This window comes from Salvia hispanica, chromosome 2, assembly GCF_029641045.1.
Source record: "Salvia hispanica isolate PSC_SH4W2 chromosome 2, Shi_PSC_v1, whole genome shotgun sequence".
In the NCBI taxonomy this organism is placed as follows: Eukaryota; Viridiplantae; Streptophyta; class Magnoliopsida; order Lamiales; family Lamiaceae; genus Salvia; species Salvia hispanica.
In genome coordinates this window covers 63333028-63350066 of record NC_142693.1, presented here as the reverse complement: position 1 = coordinate 63350066, position 17039 = coordinate 63333028, and the positions used below count along the sequence as shown (strand labels likewise).

The following is a 17039-nucleotide window of genomic DNA, read 5'->3' as shown; positions in this document are numbered from 1 at the left end:
CAACACACACATAACACTCTCAACCCTACATCCAACGGTCAGGAAGCAATCATCCAAGAAGAGGACACGTGGCAGCATCTGGTGAGAGAGGCTAAGTCATTGGGCTCAGCCCAATTAATAACATCCGGGCTAAACAAATAATCACAGCCCAATAAGAGTCCATCAAAATATCCAACATACTCCACCTTGGACTTTTATTCTGGGAAACCAATCAAGTGTCTTGGGCTAAGGTATTTTCATCATAGCCTACAAGGCAGATCCCTCAGCACCAAAGGACTAAGTCCACAAGCATTTTGGGAACTACCAGGTTGCCTTTAGACACTAGAGGGGCTGACACCCATTAGTCTAAAAGGACTTTATGCCTCCAACCACCTATCACCCTTACCACAGCAGATAAAGTGGCTGAGGTCTTTCCCCGGGACATGCAACCTATCCTAGATCAAAGTGCAAATATTTAATGCAGAAAAGTAGTTTTTCTAAAGGTAAGGGCTTAGTCCCCATGTCAGCTTGGTTTTTATTTATGAAGAAACACTTCACCTTTTTCTACAATATCCCTAATGTAATGAAACCTTACATCTATATGCTTTGTTCTATCATGAAAAACAGGGTTTTTATATAACTGAATGGCAGATTGAGAATCAGAGAACAACACAGGAGAGGATTTCACAAACTTAAGTTCAGAAAGTACTCCCTTTAACCATACAGCCTCTTTCATTGCCTCAGTGATAGCAATGTACTCTGACTCAGTGGTGGACAAAGCCACAATGTGCTGTAGTTGTGATTTCCAGCTTATGCAAGACCTACACACTGAAAATACATAGGAGGTGGTTGACTTCCTCTTATCTCTGTCATTAGCATAGTTGGAATCCACAAAACCAGTCAGTAAAACACCATCATCACATTTAGAATAGCACAAACCATACTTAGCAGTTTGCTTCAAGTATCTAAGAAGCCATTTCAGAGCTTCCCAATGAACAGGACCTGGATTTGACATATATCTACTAAGACAAGACACAGCATAGGCAATATCAGGCCTAGTGCTAACCATCAAGTACATAACAGATCCAATAGCATTTGCATAGGGAATTCTTTTCATAGCATCAATTTCAGACTGAGACTTAGGGCATAGATCTTTACTCAACATAAAATGAGCAGCTAAAGGCACAGAAACAGGCTTAGCATCAAACATGTTGAATTTTTTCAGAATTTTGTACACATAAGGTTCTTGATGCAACACAAGGGTGGATGTGTCTCTATCCCTATGGATATTAATCCCTAAGATTTTCTGAGCATCACCTAGATCCTTCATATCAAAATTCTCACTCAAAGCAGCTTGCACACCCTTAATGATTTTCAAACAGGGACCCATTATAAGCATATCATCAACATATAAGAGCAGAAACACAGGCACAGAGTCAAGGTTCTTCACATACAAGCAAGCATCAAAGGTACTTCTGACAGAACCTAACTTTTGCATACATGTATTAAACTTGATGTTCCACTGCCTAGGTGACTGTTTTAAACCATAAAGAGCCTTTTTTAACAAGCACACATGATTGGGAAACTTGGGATCAACAAAGCCCTCAGGCTGTTTCATGTAAATGGGCTTATCAAGATCACCATGTAAGAAAGCAGTTTTAACATCCATCTGTTTCAATTCCCAATTAAAATGAGCACACAAAGCCAACATCATTCTAACAGTTGTGAATTTAACAACAGGGGCAAAGATTTCTGTGTAATCCACCCCCTCTTGTTGAGTAAAGCCTTTTGCCACCAATCTGGCCTTGTACCTAAGGCTCTCCACTTCATTTTTCAGTTTATATAGCCACCTGCAATCAACTACAGATGCACCAGGAGGCAAAGGTACAAGGATCCAAGTAAAATTAATTTTCAGAGAATGCATCTCCTCCATCATGGCATTATGCCACTGACTCCAGAATTTAGACTTAGTAGCCTGCTTATAGGTTTGAGGCTCATCACCATCAGATTCATAAACATTGAAAGCCAAATTAATCAGAGCAACTAAACCAACAAAGCCATCATATCTAGAAGGTTTACCAACATTTACCCTTCTAGTTCTATCTCTGGATAACACATAATCCTGCAAGTTAGTATTATCAATAGCATTTTGAATGCCACTAGGGCTATTAATCACATTCTGAACAGGAATAGGAGGAGATCTTCTAACAGGACTATCATGCAAGTTGTGCATATTGTCAACAACATTTTGGGCAGGATTATTATGCAGCACATTTGGTGTTCCTTCATCAAGTGTCTCATTAGGAGTATAGACTGGATAAGTGTTCCAAAATGGCTGCTCCACCTCACTTGGAGCACCACTAGGATGCTCCACTCCAGTGAGTGTATCTGTGGACTCCACCTCAGTGAGAGGTTCATTGTCCACATCTATAGGATCTGGGGTCAATGTCAGCCTTAAGCAGGGGAATTCATCTTCATTGAAGACCACATCCCTACTTATTATGACCTTGAACCCGGTTCATCCCTTAGCCAGACTCTATACCCTTTGACACCCTCAGAATAACCTAGAAAAACACCTTTCCTAGATCTAGGCTCAAGTTTATCAGACTTATTATGCACAAAAGCAGTACAGCCAAAGATCCTTAGGTGAGAAAAAACAAGAGGCTTGCCATAGAACACATACTCAGGACACTGACCAACCAGAGGCACAGAAGGAGACCTATTTACCAAATAAGTAGCAGTTAACAAGGCCTCACCCCAAAACTTTTTTGACAATCCAGACTTAGAAAGCATGCATCTCACTTTCTCAAGTAAAGTCCTGTTCATTCTCTCAGCAACCCCATTTTGTTGTGGGGTATAAGGCACAGTTCTATGTCTTTTAATTCCAAAGCTATCACACAAATCATCCATCTGATTATTACAAAACTCCAGGCCATTATCAGTCCTAATAGCCTTAATCTTCTTACCAGTTTGAGTTTCAATCAAGATTTTCCAAGTTTTAAGTTTTTCAAAAACATCAGACTTGTATCTCATCAAAAAACACCACACTTTTCTTGAGAAATCATCAATCACAGATAAGAAGTAAACACACCCAGAGTGAGAGGATACAGAAGCTGGACCCCAAACATCCATATGCAGATATTCCAAGATACATTTACTCACATTAGCAGGAGCAGGGGTGCTAGGAAAAGAAACTTTGTGCTGTTTACCCATCACACAAGAATCACAGAAAGCCAACTCACTTTGAACATCATCATCAGAAAGAATGGCATGTTTTTTCAAGATACTTAAACCTTTTGCACTCATGTGACCTAGCCTATTATGCCACAACATGGTTCTGTCAGTTTTAACTACATTGGCATAGGCTTTTTCACATGCAAGAGGCACAGCATTACACACATACAAGCCACATTTTTTCTTAGCTTTGAAAAGACACATAGAACCTCTGCAAATTTTCATACAGCCTTCTCCCCACTTCCCCCCCATACCCTCATTTTCAAGAGCAGTACATGACATCAAATTATAGCAGAGATCAGGAACATATCTAACATCCTTTAGGCTGAGCACATAATCATTTTCAAACTTCAAACACACAGTGCCAATACCAAGAATTTCACATTTCTTGTCATCAGCCATTGACACAAAAGTCTTAGTTACAGGTTTCAGCTCAGAAAACACCTCCTTAAAAGGACTCACATGATAAGTACATCCAGAATCACACAGCCAATCATTTGAAGTGAAGGGACATGTAGGAGAGGCATTGACAAATTGCAGGTCATGCACCATGAAAACAGAATCATTTACATTATCGGAAGAGTGCTGCTCTGGAGAAGGTGGTTGAAAGGAGGCAGAGGAGGATGATAAAGAACAGAGAGTCAGCTGCAAGGTCACGAGCTCGTAAGCAGGTAAAAACCTTATAGTTATTGGCTTTGATGTTTCTTCATTTAAGTTCTAGGACTAGAAGGCCCTAACATGAAGATCGATCGTATTATAAATGAACTGAAAAAATAGGTTTTTACACGGTAGATTACTTGCTATTTCAAATGAAATGGCCTATAGAGTTCTAGTCGCTTCCTATCTTTTGCGGCCAATGTCCTCTTAAGAAGTGAATTTGTACCATATCCATCTCTATTCTGTCTGCTTTCTTTTCCCGAGATTTTAGATTGATGTTTAGAATCGGTTTTCATTCAAAAGTACGGAACAAATCAATGAATTTTTCCTTTCATGAAGGTTTATAGTTAGTATATTTTTGTTTGTGATGTCTGATGTAACGACTGCTCGAGAAGGAAGTAGAAGTAGGGCTTTAATAACAAAGTGCGGCATAGACAAACGACTATAGATTTCGTGTTCTTGCCACTTTCTAAGTTATGATCGTCAAACTTATTTTATCGTGCATGGACGTCCCCAAAAACATTTGAATAAGAAAATTGGATGTCTTATCCATCACAGTTGTATTGTGATAGGCGGTCTAGTGTGACGAGACATGAAAGTTACTCTTCATGAGACGCTTAGAGATCTCATTTTACACAAGGTAATTTATTGTATGCTTACACTAAATTACCATATTAGACGTTGGAATTAGACGTTGAACTTGACTAACCAGCTCTCCATTTGGGTTTGTGCAGGCTTACACCATGGAGTTGGAAGCAGAAGTTGCTAAATTAAAGGAGGAAAATGAACAATTGCAGAAGAAACAGGCGGAGATAATGGAAGTGCAGAAGAATCAGGTTCGTTGCTTTCGCCTTCACGCCACAAATTTTGAATACGACATTTGATATGTTGCTACCATTTTCATCCTTGCTTTCATTTCCTTATCGAATTCTTGGTTTTTAGCAATGGTGACCGAGGTTTCGTCTCCACTCCATATTGATCCCATTTACTGAAAATTGAATTTCCACCACACGAAGCTGGCTCTTCCCGTCAAGTTTCACTCTTTGATATTTTCTTGTTGCTACTTATCCCATAAAAACAAGTGTTTTTATCATTTCATCCTCCCTTCCATTTCCTTATCCAAGTATTGGTTTGTGCAATGTTCATAGAATGTTCGTTTCCACTCCCTACTGATCCCATTTCCCCATTTTCCGAAAGATGAATTTCCACTAGACGAAGATGGCTCTTCCCATCAAGACTCATTCTTTGATATTTTATTGAGACCACTTTTCCCATTATATCACTTTAGCATCGCTGATGGGAAGAGATAATGAACCCCATCTGAAACGAGCACCTTCTCATAATCTTTCTGTTTGATGCTGGCAGGCGCTGGAGATGGTGAAACAGCATAGTGGGGCGAAGCGACAGTGCTTGAGAAGGACGCAGACTGGTGATACGAACACCCCGGGAGCATCAGCTGAGGAGGCAGAGACCACAGCAGCGTCAGCTGAGGAGGCAGAGATGTTGGAGGAGGAATTGAGGGAGCCAGAGCAGTTGCCGGAAACAGGGGATGCGGCGCATGATCGAGGCACGGGACCAGGAGCCAAGTCGCGCTCGCTAAGGCCACGCGACAAGCTCAAACAGCCGAGTAAATTCAAGTGCTGAAGAAGTCTACGTTTTGTGTTTTTATTATTTTTTGCATTATTTTGTTTTTGAACTTTTATTTAAATTAACATTGAGTCGGGCCAATCTTATAAGCCCCGTTCGGGTTTTCTTTGTGGTTCTTTCCCGAATGTCTAGGTTAGGTCGAACCGCCCTAGGGTCCTTAGTCTATAAATAGGGTATTTCATTGAACTTATTCTTTTAGGAATGAAATATTTTCCCTATAACCTATCGTGTTGAACAAGAATACTCTTATTTCTTTTGCTGCGGAACGGAAGACGTCTGTGAACCAAGCGAAATATTGATCTTCCCTTGAGTTTGTCGAGGGATTATCATCCTTAATTCCTCGAGAAGATTGTCAGCAGGACCGTTGCGGAGCACGTCCGTAACAAACTGGTGCTTTCATCCCGAATCTCAGCAACATCAACAACTCAGATTCAATGACGTCGGAATTGCCTGGGCGTGAGACAACAACGACGTTGAACCTAGGGCACCCGCGCCGTCAGAATAACGACGAGCATCGCGCGATTGGAGGTACTTCGACGGGGGCTGACCCAATCACGCTAGGGTTTGAGAAATTGCACACCCGCTTTGATAATTTGGATCGCTGGGTGGAGAATTTGGAACGATCCCCGGCAACCCATATGGATGGCCAAGATACTGAGCTTGATGAGGCCGACCAGGAGTGGGAGGAGTACCGCAGGCACGATCGCCGTGTACGAGAGATGGACGACCGACTCACCAACCAGAGGGGTCGGGGTCGTGATAGAGCAAATCGGGGAGGTCGTGGTGATCGTTTTGGCGGGGGTTATTACCAAGGCCGTGGGGACCGAAACCGTCAGCGGCGTGGTGATACGGAGTTCAGGCCGAATCGCCGTCGGGATAATTGGGACCCTCCGAACTACAGACAGGATGATTGGGACAACGACGAGTATGATGATCGCGCCATGACTTGTTGGGACCTTCCACCACGACGTGACCGTTAATCGCCATAACTATGATCATTCGAAGGGCGTGAAGATGGATGCCCCACATTTCGATGGGTCGGATGCACCGAATTGGATCTCTCGAGTGCAATATTATTTTGATCATAAACGCATTCCTGAGGCTGAGCGCTTACATTATGTGATCATGCTGTTTGACCCACCGGCTTCGGAGTGGATCTTCAACTATCGCGCAAACAATGGTTTTGTGACGTGGCAAGAATTCTTGGATGACGTCAGTCATCGTTTTGACCCGCAGTTTCAGGAATTACACGTGGTTGATCGCTAAATTGGTCCAGACAACTACAGTGGCGGACTATCACGCAACATTCGAACGATATCTCAACCGTGTGGAGGACTTAACCGAGTCTGCCTTGATCCCTATCTTTATACAAGGGCTCAAACAGCCACTACAGGAAAAGGTGGAGTTGCAGCAACCCGCATCCTTGGCGGAGGCAATGGAGTTGGCTCTGCGCCTAGCGGCGACTCAGGAGGAGCGCCAGCAGCAGTCGTCATCATTCTCACGACGTCAGTGGTCAGGGAGAGAGACTAGGACGAGTTTAGCACCGTCCGCTCCTGGTGGTCAGCATCAGAGGGACAAGCTCGCGAGGGAGACAGAGCTCGTGTGCAGCCAATTCTGGTATCTAATGCCGAGAAATCGGAGAGGTCCCGCCGTAACCTTTGTCGGCATTGCCCGGAGAAGTGGGTACCAGGTCATACTTGCAAAGTGAAACTCCTTTGCTATATAGATGATGATCTGGATGAGGCACAGAAGGATGACTCAGAGGAAGGTTGTCCCAACGATGAGGTGATCACTGCCGACCTGTCACACCTGCACGCACTGGATGGTAGTGGGAGTTCGAAACCTTTTATTGTGCAAGGTGCGGTGGGAACGACTGCAGTAAGAGTGTTAATTGACACAGGGGCTACCCTCGATTTCCTTCACCCACGAATAGCGGAAGGATTGAAATTGGAATTGACGCCTATTATGCCATAACATGGTTCTGTCAGTTTTAACTACATTGGCATAGGCTTTTTCACATGCAAGAGGCACAGCATTACACACATACAAGCCACATTTTTTCTTAGCTTTGAAAAGACACATAGAACCTCTGCAAATTTTCATACAGCCTTCTCCCCACTTCCCCCCCATACCCTCATTTTCAAGAGCAGTACATGACATCAAATTATAGCAGAGATCAGGAACATATCTAACATCCTTTAGGCTGAGCACATAACCATTTTCAAACTTCAAACACACAGTGCCAATACCAAGAATTTCACATTTCTTGTCATCAGCCATTGACACAAAAGTCTTAGTTACAGGTTTCAGCTCAGAAAACACCTCCTTAAAAGGACTCACATGATAAGTACATCCAGAATCACACAGCCAATCATTTGAAGTGAAGGGACATGCAGGAGAGGCATTGACAAATTGCAGGTCATGCACCATGAAAACAGAATCATTTACATTATCGGAAGAGTGCTGCTCCGGAGAAGGTGGTTGAAAGGAGGCAGAGGAGGATGATAAAGAACAGAGAGTCAGCTGCAAGGTAACGAGCTCGTAAGCAGGTAAAAACCTTATAGTTATTGGCTTTGATGTTTCTTCATTTAAGTTCTAGGACTAGAAGGCCCTAACATGAAGATTGATCGTATTATAAATGAACTGAAAAAATAGGTTTTTACACGGTAGATTACTTGCTATTTCAAATGAAATGGCCTATAGAGTTCTAGTCGCTTCCTATCTTTTGCGGCCAATGTCCTCTTAAGAAGTGAATTTGTACCATATCCATCTCTATTCTGTCTGCTTTCTTTTCCCGAGATTTTACATTGATGTTTAGAATCGGTTTTCATTCAAAAGTACGGAACAAACCAATGAATTTTTCCTTTCATGAAGGTTTATAGTTAGTATATTTTTGTTTGTGATGTCTGATGTAACGACTGCTCGAGAAGGAAGTAGAAGTAGGGCTTTACTAACAAAGTGCGGCATAGACAAACGACTATAGATTTCGTGTTCTTGCCACTTTCTAAGTTATGATCGTCAAACTTATTTTATCGTGCATGGACGTCCCCAAAAACATTTGAATAAGAAAATTGGATGTCTTATCCAGCACAGTTGTATTGTGATAGGCGGTCTAGTGTGACGAGACATGAAAGTTACTCTTCATGAGACGCTTAGAGATCTCATTTTACACAAGGTAATTTATTGTATGCTTACACTAAATTACCATATTAGACGTTGAAATTAGACGTTGAACTTGACTAACCAGCTCTCCTTTTGGGTTTGTGCAGGCTTACACCATGGAGTTGGGAGCAGAAGTTGCTAAATTAAAGGAGGAAAATGAACAATTGCAGAAGAAACAGGCGGAGATAATGGAAGTGCAGAAGAATCAGGTTCGTTGCTTTCGCCTTCACGCCACAAATTTTGAATACGACATTTGATATGTTGCTACCATTTTCATCCTTGCTTTCATTTCCTTATCGAATTCTTGGTTTTTAGCAATGGTGACCGAGGTTTTGTCTCCACTCCATATTGATCCCATTTACTGAAAATTGAATTTCCACCACACGAAGCTGGCTCTTCCCGTCAAGTTTCACTCTTTGATATTTTCTTGTTGCTACTTATCCCATAAAAACAAGTGTTTTTATCATTTCATCCTCCCTTCCATTTCCTTATCCAAGTATTGGTTTGTGCAATGTTCATAGAATGTTCGTTTCCACTCCCTACTGATCCCATTTTCCCATTTTCCGAAAGATGAATTTCCACTAGACGAAGATGGCTCTTCCCATCAAGACTCATTCTTTGATATTTTATTGAGACCACTTTTCCCATTATATCACTTTAGCATCGCTGATGGGAAGAGATAATGAACCCCATCTGAAACGAGCACCTTCTCATAATCTTTCTGTTTGATGCTGGCAGGCGCTGGAGATGGTGAAACAGCATAGTGGGGCGAAGCGACAGTGCTTGAGAAGGACGCAGACTGGTGATACGAACACCCCGGGAGCATCAGCTGAGGAGGCAGAGACCACAGCAGCGTCAGCTGAGGAGGCAGAGATGTTGGAGGAGGAATTGAGGGAGCCAGAGCAGTTGCCGGAAACAGGGGATGCGGCGCATGATCGAGGCACGGGACCAGGAGCCAAGTCGCGCTCGCTAAGGCCACGCGACAAGCTCAAACAGCCGAGTAAATTCAAGTGCTGAAGAAGTCTACGTTTTGTGTTTTTATTATTTTTTGCATTATTTTGTTTTTGAACTTTTATTTAAATTAACATTGAGTCGGGCCAATCTTATAAGCCCCGTTCGGGTTTTCTTTGTGGTTCTTTCCCGAATGTCTAGGTTAGGTCGAACCGCCCTAGGGTCCTTAGTCTATAAATAGGGTATTTCATTGAACTTATTCTTTTAGGAATGAAATATTTTCCCTATAACCTATCGTGTTGAACAAGAATACTCTTATTTCTTTTGCTGCGGAACGGAAGACGTCTGTGAACCAAGCGAAATATTGATCTTCCCTTGAGTTTGTCGAGGGATTATCATCCTTAATTCCTCGAGAAGATTGTCAGCAGGACCGTTGCGGAGCACGTCCGTAACAAACTGGTGCTTTCATCCCGAATCTCAGCAACATCAACAACTCAGATTCAATGACGTCGGAATTGCCTGGGCGTGAGACAACAACGACGTTGAACCTAGGGCACCCGCGCCGTCAGAATAACGACGAGCATCGCGCGATTGGAGGTACTTCGACGGGGGCTGACCCAATCACGCTAGGGTTTGAGAAATTGCACACCCGCTTTGATAATTTGGATCGCTGGGTGGAGAATTTGGAACGATCCCCGGCAACCCATATGGATGGCCAAGATACTGAGCTTGATGAGGCCGACCAGGAGTGGGAGGAGTACCGCAGGCACGATCGCCGTGTACGAGAGATGGACGACCGACTCACCAACCAGAGGGGTCGGGGTCGTGATAGAGCAAATCGGGGAGGTCGTGGTGATCGTTTTGGCGGGGGTTATTACCAAGGCCGTGGGGACCGAAACCGTCAGCGGCGTGGTGATACGGAGTTCAGGCCGAATCGCCGTCGGGATAATTGGGACCCTCCGAACTACAGACAGGATGATTGGGACAACGACGAGTATGATGATCGCGCCATGACTTGTTGGGACCTTCCACCACGACGTGACCGTTAATCGCCATAACTATGATCATTCGAAGGGCGTGAAGATGGATGCCCCACATTTCGATGGGTCGGATGCACCGAATTGGATCTCTCGAGTGCAATATTATTTTGATCATAAACGCATTCCTGAGGCTGAGCGCTTATGTGATCATGCTGTTTGACCCACCGGCTTCGGAGTGGATCTTCAACTATCGCGCAAACAATGGTTTTGTGACGTGGCAAGAATTCTTGGATGACGTCAGTCATCGTTTTGACCCGCAGTTTCAGGAATTACACGTGGTTGATCGCTAAATTGGTCCAGACAACTACAGTGGCGGACTATCACGCAACATTCGAACGATATCTCAACCGTGTGGAGGACTTAACCGAGTCTGCCTTGATCCCTATCTTTATACAAGGGCTCAAACAGCCACTACAGGAAAAGGTGGAGTTGCAGCAACCCGCATCCTTGGCGGAGGCAATGGAGTTGGCTCTGCGCCTAGCGGCGACTCAGGAGGAGCGCCAGCAGCAGTCGTCATCATTCTCACGACGTCAGTGGTCAGGGAGAGAGACTAGGACGAGTTTAGCACCGTCCGCTCCTGGTGGTCAGCATCAGAGGGACAAGCTCGCGAGGGAGACAGAGCTCGTGTGCAGCCAATTCTGGTATCTAATGCCGAGAAATCGGAGAGGTCCCGCCGTAACCTTTGTCGGCATTGCCCGGAGAAGTGGGTACCAGGTCATACTTGCAAAGTGAAACTCCTTTGCTATATAGATGATGATCTGGACGAGGCACAGAAGGATGACTCAGAGGAAGGTTGTCCCAACGATGAGGTGATCACTGCCGACCTGTCACACCTGCACGCACTGGATGGTAGTGGGAGTTCGAAACCTTTTATTGTGCAAGGTGCGGTGGGAATGACTGCAGTAAGAGTGTTAATTGACACAGGGGCCACCCTCGATTTCCTTCACCCACGAATAGCGGAAGGATTGAAATTGGAATTGACGCCTATTCGACCATTTCGGGTGTTAGTGGGCAATGGTGCCTCCCTCCTTTGCACGCATATATCGCGTGGAACGAAATTGACTCTACAGGGCACTTTGTTGTTGGTGGATCTGCACATCCTCGCCCATCATGGGCCGGACGTGATTCTGGGGATGAAATGGTTGGAATCCTTAGGGAAGATCTCAGCAGATTTTGTGGCGAAAACGTTGCAGTTCGTTCAGGAGGGTCAGACAGTTTTTCTACAAGGCATTACTCCGAGTCCCAGACAGATTTCACTCCACTCCTTTTCGCTGCTGACAGCACAGGCAAATGAACATGAATTCTATGAGATTATCCCCATCAACAATAGGGAGCAGCCTGCCGTTGACAGCTCACACGAGGAATTTGAATTTCCAGAAAATTTGCCAGACGTAGTATTGAGAGTACTAAAGGAGCATCGTGGGGTTTTTGAGCAGCCGCGCGGCATGCCGCCATCGCGACAATTTGATCATCGGATTCATCTTTTCCCCAACGCAAAACCAGTAAATGTGAGGCCGTATAGATATCCATATTTCCAGAAGACAGAAATCGAAAATCAGGTGCGAGATATGTTGGAACAGGGCATCATTCGACACAGTTGTAGTCCATTCTCTTCCCCAGTCTTGTTGATCCGAAAAAAAGATGGCACCTTTCGGTTTTGCATTGACTATCGCGCTTTAAATAAGGCGACGCTGCCGAATCATTTTCCCATACCCACTGCGGATGAACTGTTTGATGAGTTGGGCAAGGCTAAATTCTTCACGAAATTGGATTTGCGTTCCGGTTATCACCAGATTCGTATGAACACGGCAGATATTTTCAAGACAGCATTCCGAGCTCATGAAGGGCATTTTGAATTCCTGGTTATGCCGTTCGGTCTCACGAATGCACCCTCCACTTTCCAAGCAGCTATGAATACAGTTTTCCGCCCGCTCCTCCGCCAGTGTGTAATAGTTTTCTTTGATGATATCCTGATCTACAGCCCTACACTTGAGCTGCATGGTGAGCATTTGGCAGCATATTGGGACTCCTTAATACACATCAATTTTTTATCAAGCTCTCCAAGTGTTCTTTCTTAAGCACTACGGTGGAGTATTTAGGACACTTAATTTCGGAAGGGCAGCTCAAAGCGGACCCTGCCAAGTTGGAGGCAATGACAGCATGGCCCACCCCGACAACGGTAAAGCAGTTACGAGGCTTCTTGGGTTTGACAGGGTACTACCGTCGCTCTGTGGAGCATTACGCCATGATTGCAGCACCTCTTACATACTTATTAAAAAAAGAGGCTTTTTCGTGGTCCCCGGAGGCTGGATCCGCTTTCGAAGAGTTGAAGAAGGCAATGACATCGGCTCCTGTTTTACGCCTTCCAGATTTTAATCTGCCATTTTGTGTTGAGACGGATGCATCAGATGTGGGGATTGGCACCGTGCTCATGCAAAATAATCACCCTATAGCTTTCTTTAGCAAGAAGCTTGGTCCTCGACGGAGAATTGCATCTGCGTATCACAAGGAGTTATATGCAATTGTGGAGGCCGTTCAGAAATGGCGACAATATCTATTGGGGAGAGAATTCATTATACGGAGTGATCAAAAGAGCCTTAAAGAGTTATTACAACAAGTGATACAGACACCGGACCAACAACTGTATGTCCGTAAACTGATGGGATACAAATTTGCCATTGAATATAAGCGAGGCATCACAAATAAAGCGGCAGATGCGTTGTCTCGCCAACACGAAGTAGACGACGGGGGCCCTGCGAGGCTACATCGCCACCGTTGTGCGACGCGGAACAGGCCTCCGCGACTGAACTGGCCTTCGTCACTGTGGCAAAACCCGTCCCGACAGTAATTCAGGTGTTACGCGACGAAACGGCGTCACTCCCAGAGTTGGTGGAGTTAGCACGGAAAATTCAAGCAGGAGAGCCTCCGGGACATCTGGGGTATGTGGATGGATTGATCTATTATAACCGCCGGCTGCTGGTCAGCCACGCTTCCAAAGCTAAGTGTGTTTTATTGAAGGAACATCACAGCTCTCCGATGGCAGGTCACCCAGGTCAAGAAAGAACCTTTCGTTTGCTAGCGGCGGGTTTCTTTTGGCCAAAAATGCGCAAAGATGTTAAGAATTTTGTCGCCGAGTGTATTGTGTGCCAAGCAACGAAGTACTCAACACAGAAACCGGCCGGCTTGTTGCAACCCTTACCGGTTCCGTCACAGGTTTGGGAGGCGGTCTCCATGGATTTCATTACCGGTTTACCTCAGTCACGCGGGTATACCACAATTATGGTGGTGGTGGATAGGCTTTCTAAGTATGCCCATTTTGCGCCGCTGCCTACAAGGTTCGATGCTCTCCGGGTGGCTCAGCTATTCGTCAATACGGTGGTCCGCCACCACGGGTTTCCAAAGACTCTAGTGTCGGACAGGGATTCGGTGTTTTTGAATGCTACCTGGGATGAGATGTTGCGTTTAAGTGGCACAAAGTTACATTTTTCGACTGCTTATCACCCGCAGTCGGATGGTCAAACGGAGGTTCGCAACAGGGGTTTGGAACAGTATTTGCGCGCCTTCACCGCGGATAAACCTTCTAAATGGGCAAATTTTTTACCATGGGCAGAACTTGCATTAAATTGCTTTCATCACTCTGGGTTGGGAACATCACCATATCGAGCACTATATGGAAGGGATCCACCGACTTTGGTGGCGGCTCCGCCGTCAGCAAAGACTCCCCCCAATGTGGCCGAGATCATCAGACAGCGGGGGGAATTACTGGTCACATTGCGCCGCAATCTACAGCAAGCACAGCAGCGCATGACGGAGGGGGCTAACAGGCATAGGCGCCATGTTGAATTTGAGGTTGGAGACTTGGTGTGGTTAAAGCTTCAACCGTATCGTCAACACTCTGTGGCAAAACCATTATCAGCGAAACTGTCGAGACGATATTATGGGCCTTTTGAAGTCCTCGATAGGGTGGGTCCGGTGGCTTATAGGCTTCGTTTACCGGAAGGAAGTAGAATTCACAATGTCTTTCATGTGAGTCTGTTGAGAGAGTTTGTGGCTGGTACAGGAGATGTGGATGGAGTTAAATTCCCACCAGAATTTGTGGGGAGCCGCCCGGTGGTCAGCCCAATGGCGGTATTGGATGAGAAGGTAGTTTGGCGAGATGGCAAGCCAAAGAAACAGATTCTGGTACAGTGGGGGGATGACGCAGAGACGCCAACCTGGGAACCGGTCGAAACGTTTGTGTGTCGCTTTCCAGATTTTCACCTTGCGGACAAGGTGATTCTTAACGGAGGGGGGGTTGATACGAACACCCCGGGAGCATCAGCTGAGGAGGCAGAGACCACAGCAGCGTCAGCTGAGGGAGGCAGAGATGTTGGAGGAGGAATTGAGGGAGCCAGAGCAGTTGCCGGAAACAGGGGATGCGGCGCATGATCGAGGCACGGGACCAGGAGCCAAGTCGCGCTCGCTAAGGCCACGCGACAAGCTCAAACAGCCGAGTAAATTCAAGTGCCGAAGAAGTCTACGTTTTGTGTTTTTATTATTTTTTGCATTATTTTGTTTTTGAACTTTTATTTAAATTAACATTGAGTCGGGCCAATCTTATAAGCCCCGTTCGGGTTTTCTGTGTGGTTCTTTCCCGAATGTCTAGGTTAGGTCGAACCGCCCTAGGGTCCTTAGTCTATAAATAGGGTATTTCATTGAACTTATTCTTTTAGGAATGAAATATTTTCCCTATAACCTATCGTGTTGAACAAGAATACTCTTATTTCTTTTGCTGCTGAACGGAAGACGTCTGTGAACCAGCGAAATATTGATCTTCCCTTGAGTTTGTCGAGGGATTATCATCCTTAATTCCTCGAGAAGATTGTCAGCAGGACCGTTGCGGAGCACGTCCGTAACAACTGGGCCGTGGTAAGGGCCACGTGGAACGAGATACGCCTGTGTAAATAGTACATAGAATACGATGTGGTTCCTGTTGTTGTAGATGAGTATAGAGAGAGTTAGAGGAGTAGCGCTTCTTTGCCTTAGGATGCATATCTCATGTTTCGATGGAATGTAGGTGGAAATAGTTTTAAAAAGGAAGGGTAGTCGATTAGGTACAACGATTGGTAGAGTGCTGTTCCCAACTCCCAAAGTGTCGTGTTTCTCATGTTCGTATTCGTGTTCGTGTTGACATAGAATAGATTTCAGTTTATTTAAATATTTACATTGTTTGTAAGTTACTGTTCTCTTTTTTTGATGGCTTCTTCAAAATTCTTTTGACCTCTTGTAAACTCGACACACAACACAACAATGGTTATAACAATTCAAAAGAACTTAAAAGTTTTACAATGGGTATGACACAGAGAATTATAAACATAAAATTTCATGAGCTTTTTTAATTGTAAACAATATAACTGAAACTTTAATATATACATTCTCTGTCTCATAAAAATATGGGCAATGGGTATGGCATAAGAATTAAGATAAAATTGGTGAAGCAAGAGAGAGGAGGAAAATGGTAGTTAAAGAGTATTAGTGGAATACATATATTTTTTTGGGATGGACGAAAATAAAAAGTGCATGTATTTTTATGGGATGGAGGAAAGAGAGAATGAAACCTTCTTGATATACATAGAATTTCTATAAAATTTTCTAACTCCAAAAATAAAAGATTTTATATAAAAGCTGCATATAATTAGATCTCCTTTCGAAAGTCGGATATTTTTACTCAATTTATCTGGGGTTTCTCTTTTTATAATTGCAGAGATTAGAGAATATGCACTTTTCATGTTTATGATGTACTATTATACTTCAGAATCTAAGTGTTTCTTAGCTAACTTTTTTAATTGTAAATTATTAGTATCTCTCTGTCCCACTGAATATGACCCACTTTCCTTTTTAATTTGTCGCAACTAAGATGGCAAATTATTAAAAATGAAAACACATTTATTTCTACTTTATTTTTTTCTTTCTTACTTTACTCTCTCCACTTAACACATAAATTAAAGTTGCATAAAATCTCATGACGCCCAAGGAATGAGTCATCTTCGTTGGGATGGAGGGAGTACTATATATATACTCCATATTAAAAGAGATGAAAAAAATTTACACTTATCAAAATTTATTTATTAAAATTGAATCTATGGAACAAATAGACAATGAAAAGGTGGTCTTAGTGAGTAGTTCGAAATGTTTAGTGGGATGAAAAAGTAATAAGAGGGTGAAGTGGATCTTATCACCAAACCAATAAACAATTTAATCTTGATTAACATATGGACAAACCGTCTAATATTCACCTAATTATTCCATAGCTAACCTTTGAATAATTGAACATAAGACAATGCAAGGTGGCCCATTCCTCAACCTTTATACAAATTGACAATACTAACA

The 17039-nt window shown here is 43.9% G+C and overlaps 1 protein-coding gene across 1 annotated transcript; it reads left to right on the top strand.

Annotated features, from left to right (window-relative positions):
* The first annotated feature begins 3300 nt into the window (after positions 1 to 3300).
* Positions 3301 to 5514, top strand: LOC148932883 (ABSCISIC ACID-INSENSITIVE 5-like protein 6). The gene is made up of 4 exons (XM_089065273.1): positions 3301 to 3318; positions 3774 to 3884; positions 4605 to 4706; positions 5236 to 5514. Exons 1-4 carry the CDS (start codon positions 3301 to 3303, stop codon positions 5512 to 5514), a joined length of 510 nt encoding a protein of 169 aa, XP_088921399.1.
* The last annotated feature ends 11525 nt before the right edge of the window (positions 5515 to 17039 follow it).